The 4,383-nt window shown below is 27.4% G+C and overlaps 1 protein-coding gene across 1 annotated transcript; it reads right to left on the bottom strand.

Moving 5' to 3' along the window:
* Positions 1–426: 426 nt before the first annotated feature.
* On the bottom strand, positions 427–4,151 carry LOC111443273. Its single transcript, XM_023081026.1, has 4 exons — positions 3,666–4,151; positions 2,647–2,699; positions 1,525–1,695; positions 427–671 (listed from the first exon to the last, which is right to left on the bottom strand). Exons 1-4 carry the CDS (start codon positions 4,038–4,040, stop codon positions 458–460), a joined length of 813 nt encoding a protein of 270 aa, XP_022936794.1. The 5' UTR covers positions 4,041–4,151; the 3' UTR covers positions 427–457.
* Between the last annotated feature and the right edge of the window lie 232 nt (positions 4,152–4,383).

Here is a 4,383-nt window from a genome sequence, read left to right as displayed (position 1 = left end):
GTTTTTTTTTTTTTTTTCCTTCTACTCTTATACATCATGTAACATTAAACTAGTACAGATGTTCACCGATTGAGTTTTGAGCTGGGATATTTTTTAAACCTAACCCTATTATTCGAGTCGTAAACTTTGTTATTCGTGTGTTGAGTTGAATTGAGTTGGGATGTTTTTTTTAGTTCTAATTCATCTTTGACTTTATCTATCTTTTACCTTGTTCAATCCGATGCCATAGATGCACAAGAATACTTCGCGCCACAACCATCTCTTTTTTATAGGTTCTAGAGACCAATGTCTAATGCTTCATCTTGGACAAAAGAATCATCGACAGGCCGGTCATTAGAAGGAATAACAACCTCGTGTATCATTTGTAGCAAAACTATGAACGAGAGCTAACAAACCAAACCATTAACGTTCGAGATGTTAGTATCGTATCTAATAAATTATGCTCAGATTGATATCGCTAAAGTTGCTTAACCATAGTAACACAACGTTTTCGTCCAATCCAAGAAGATTTCCAAAGAGGGTCAACATACAAAACCTGATACCCAGCTTTACTATACAAATTACGAGCCCCATAGTCATCTTCGTATGCACTTAACGCCAAAAACTTGAATCCCCAAACCTTTGCTAACATGTCACACCCCTTCAATAGTGCCGTTGCTACTTTGCGCCTTCTATAATAATAAATAAATAAATACGTTATTTATTTATTCCAAAAATAACCTTAGACTTTGGTCGGTACAGTTAATATTATATTTAAAAAATACTCATAAAATTTTAAAAATAGTATTAATACTTTTTATCTTTATATAAAAAAAAATTTTAAAAAAAAGTTAAAAAGAATTCTTACCGTTAACATATGGACGAAGACTATCTATCGATAACTTGTAGATTATCTCTAAATATTTAAGGTTATTTTTCAAAGTTTGTATTCTTGAAACGTGTACTAATAGGAGGGTATTTTTGGAATTTATTTGTGAAAATTCAAAAGATATTTTTTAAACCGTTTTAAAAGTTACCGTTTGAAAGTTAAGTATTTTTAAAATAAAATATTATAGAATTTTCTTCTGTATTAATTTTTAATTTGTTAAGGGTATATTGGAATTTTTAAAAGTTTAAAAGTATTTCTCTTTTAAGGAAAATGGAAATTTTAAAGATATTTTTATTAATTTAATAAACCATAATTTATAATAATCATTGAAATTTAACCCAAAAAAAAAATACTATTTATAATTTTGGATTAAATTTGTAATATTGGCGAAATAATTTTAATTTAAACCCTATAGTTTAAATGTTTCAATAATATTAATTTATTTATATTAAAAAAAAGATTTATTGAAAATAAAATTTGAAACTTATAATTTTATTACACAAAATTTAATTTTTTTTTATTAAGAATTATTAAAATAGGTGATAACCAATAATAATATATATAGAACTCAAAATAGGACTCGTTGCGTAAATTTTGAAAGTCGAAGGACCTATTGAAAATAAAATTTACCAAAAAAGTAATTGAAATATGCAAACCTTGCAGTTTGGTCAACGGCGATTCCAGTTACAAAGAGATACTCTTTGACGCCGGCGGGAAGGAGGCGCCTGACTTTCAAATCTCCGGCCACCGTCACGTCCACCACTCCCACAAAGTTGTACTCGTCTTTACAGTTTTCACTTTCTGGCTCTGCAACCAAACAAGCATACCTGTTCACACAAACCAACTGTTCTTGATTACGTCATTTAAAATCGAAGAAAAATAATATTTTTATTTTCAGTATTATTAAAATTTAGTCCGTCAATTTAGAAAGTTTTTATTAGATCTCTAAAACACTAAATTTTATGTTTCATGAGTATTCGGACTCTACTCTATGCTCAAGATTCAAGTCCAAATTCGAAGATGGCTCTAGTATTCTCATGCATCTCTTACGATATGGTCGTTACAAATGAGCGGTACCTATCTCAATAAGATATGGTTCGGAGATGAACCAAGGTGAAAGTTGCTGGGTGTCACGGTCATATTTGTCCAAGGCGTGTTGTTTATAACTACATGTTGGATGTCCTGGTTATACTTATCAAGGACATGTTATCCATGGCCGCATGTCTTTTCCGAACCCCTTTACTTACTTTCATATTAAAAAGGTCTTTAATATGGAGGCGTATGACCGGTCACTAAAATCATGTCTACACTAATAAGGCTAAAACGCTCCAAAATGTCGTGATTAGTTGTCATTTCTTTCTACCTAAGTTTGGCCTAATTTCAGTTTAATAAATCTATCAATTTTAAAAATAAATCTAAAAGGAAAATTTAATAAAAATTTAAATATCTAAATAGACACAAAATTAAAAATTAATAAAAATATTAGAATTTTTTTTTAATCTATGAAATTATTAAATACAAAAGATTATACACTAAGTTTGTAATTCAATTTGTTTTTTTATTTCTCCCAATTCAATTAATATAGTTAGTTGAGTTTTTATTTAATGAAAAAATGGTAAAGTTTTTATTTTTTTTAAGTTAAAAATTTATCGAAAAAAATTCGAACATCTAATATTTACGATAATTAAAAAAAAAAAGTTTGTTGATGAATTAAAATTATGTTAATATATTTACGATAATTACTTAGGTAATTGAATTATTATAAACAAAAAGCGTACCTGTCTGGTGGGTAACTTTTCAATCTGTAAATCAACGCCGAAAGCACTTCTGCCTGAAACAAAACTACATTTATTTTTAATTATTTGAAAGGGAAAAAAATTATAAAAATTAACAAATTACATTTTTTTTAACGTTCAAATTAAAAATAAAATAAATAAAACCATCCTGTTTTTCCTTTAAAAATAAAATAAATAATTATTTTAAAATTATTTACTCTCAACCACCCTTAAAAATAATTTTTACTTTTTTAGAATAATTATTTTTTAAAAATATATATATTTTAAAAATTAAAATTTTATTTTAGTCAAAATAATTTCTTATTTAATAATTATTATTTGAATTGAAAAAATTTATACTCCCAAACCCAAAAGGTCTACCATCTAAAAATTTATTATTATTTTATTTAATAATAAAATAAATAATTATTTTTTACATTATTTGGTCTCCCACCTTTAAAAATAATTTTTACTTTTTATAGGTAATTTTTTAAATTATATATTCAAATTGAGTCATAAATATTCTACAAACTAATTTTTTATTTTTATTAAAAATAAAAATTCGAATAAACGACTCCCCACTCAAAAAATATTATTATTCAATTCTACAAAAAAAAAAAAAAATTATAATTCCAATAATTGGGTTTATCAGACGAAACCCAATCTAACTCACGAACATTCTTACCATTTTTTTTTTTTTTTTGAGAATTATTAAAAATAAAATAAAATAAAACAAAAAAAAAATTATAAATAAGTTATTATTTTGTTACCATATTTATTATATCAAAGCCCATTTTTCTTATTATCAAATATTAACAATATTTTCAACGCATAGACTTAATTAATTAAGAACTTTTAATGCAACGACCCTAAAATAAATAAAAAAATTAATTAAAATTAAAATTAAAATATTTTCTTATTATCAAATTTTAATTTTAATTTTTTTAGGTAAAAAGTTGATTAAAAAAACACTTTTAACAGAAATTTTAATAAATAAATAAATAAAGAGAAAGGGGAAAAACCTGGAAGAACTGGAAGAAAAAATGGTTGAAAAGAAGAACAGGTTCATGGAACGCTTCGGCTTGAATCCTCGCAACCGTTCTCAAATCATCTTCTTCTTCGATCAATTTCCTCACCTTCCATCCAAATTCCGCCGCCAAATACGCATTTTCGTTGCTAATTTCAATTTCTTCCGATGTTCCGATCGCCGCCGCGATCGGACTCGAATAATCACTGCTACACCGCACAACCACCGCCAATCTCACCTTAATTCCTCCATTTCTCAAGATCTCGTACCGGCCGGTGCCGGACTTTGCTCTTGCACGGACCGCCGTGCGCGGCGGATCTTGGCGGAGGTGCGATGAAACTCGGAGCGGATTTGGGAGCAAATGGACCATTGTTGGAAGGTGGCTAGGGCGTCGTCGTCGTTGAAACCGCCGTCAATAGCCGCGGATTTTGGGAACTTTTATTGTAATTTTTTATTTATTTATTTTATTATTTTAAATTTTATTTATTTATTTTGAGGTGATGCATTGGGAAAATGAAGATAAGGTTTTTGGATTTCTCGGTGGCTGAGATTTGTTGGTTGTTGATAGCCGTACACTCAACCATCCACGTGGAAATTACCATGTTTATTTTTTAATTTTATTTTAAAGGTTAAATTAATAAAATAATATATTTTTCCAATTTAATTTTTTAATAGTAAAATCATTCCAAGAAAATTGAAAAATGAGTTTTTTT

Source organism: Cucurbita moschata, unplaced genomic scaffold (genome assembly GCF_002738365.1).
Source record: "Cucurbita moschata cultivar Rifu unplaced genomic scaffold, Cmos_1.0 Cmo_Scf00005, whole genome shotgun sequence".
In the NCBI taxonomy this organism is placed as follows: domain Eukaryota; kingdom Viridiplantae; phylum Streptophyta; class Magnoliopsida; order Cucurbitales; family Cucurbitaceae; genus Cucurbita; species Cucurbita moschata.
Note: the sequence above shows the minus strand (reverse complement) of the source record. Positions and strands in the feature narration are given on the sequence as shown.

What these genes read in the sequence shown, in the direction of transcription:
- LOC111443273 (XM_023081026.1), bottom strand. Translation starts at nt 4,040, where the DNA reads ATGGTCCATTTGCTCCCAAATCCGCTCCGAGTTTCATCGCACCTCCGC. An exon ending in AAAAGTTACCCACCAGACAG is followed by an intron (nt 1,696 to 2,646) that starts GTACGCTTTTTG and finishes TTGTGTGAACAG; the next exon opens with GTATGCTTGTTTGGTTGCAG. An exon ending in GCCGTTGACCAAACTGCAAG is followed by an intron (nt 672 to 1,524) that starts GTTTGCATATTT and finishes TTATTATTATAG; the next exon opens with AAGGCGCAAAGTAGCAACGG.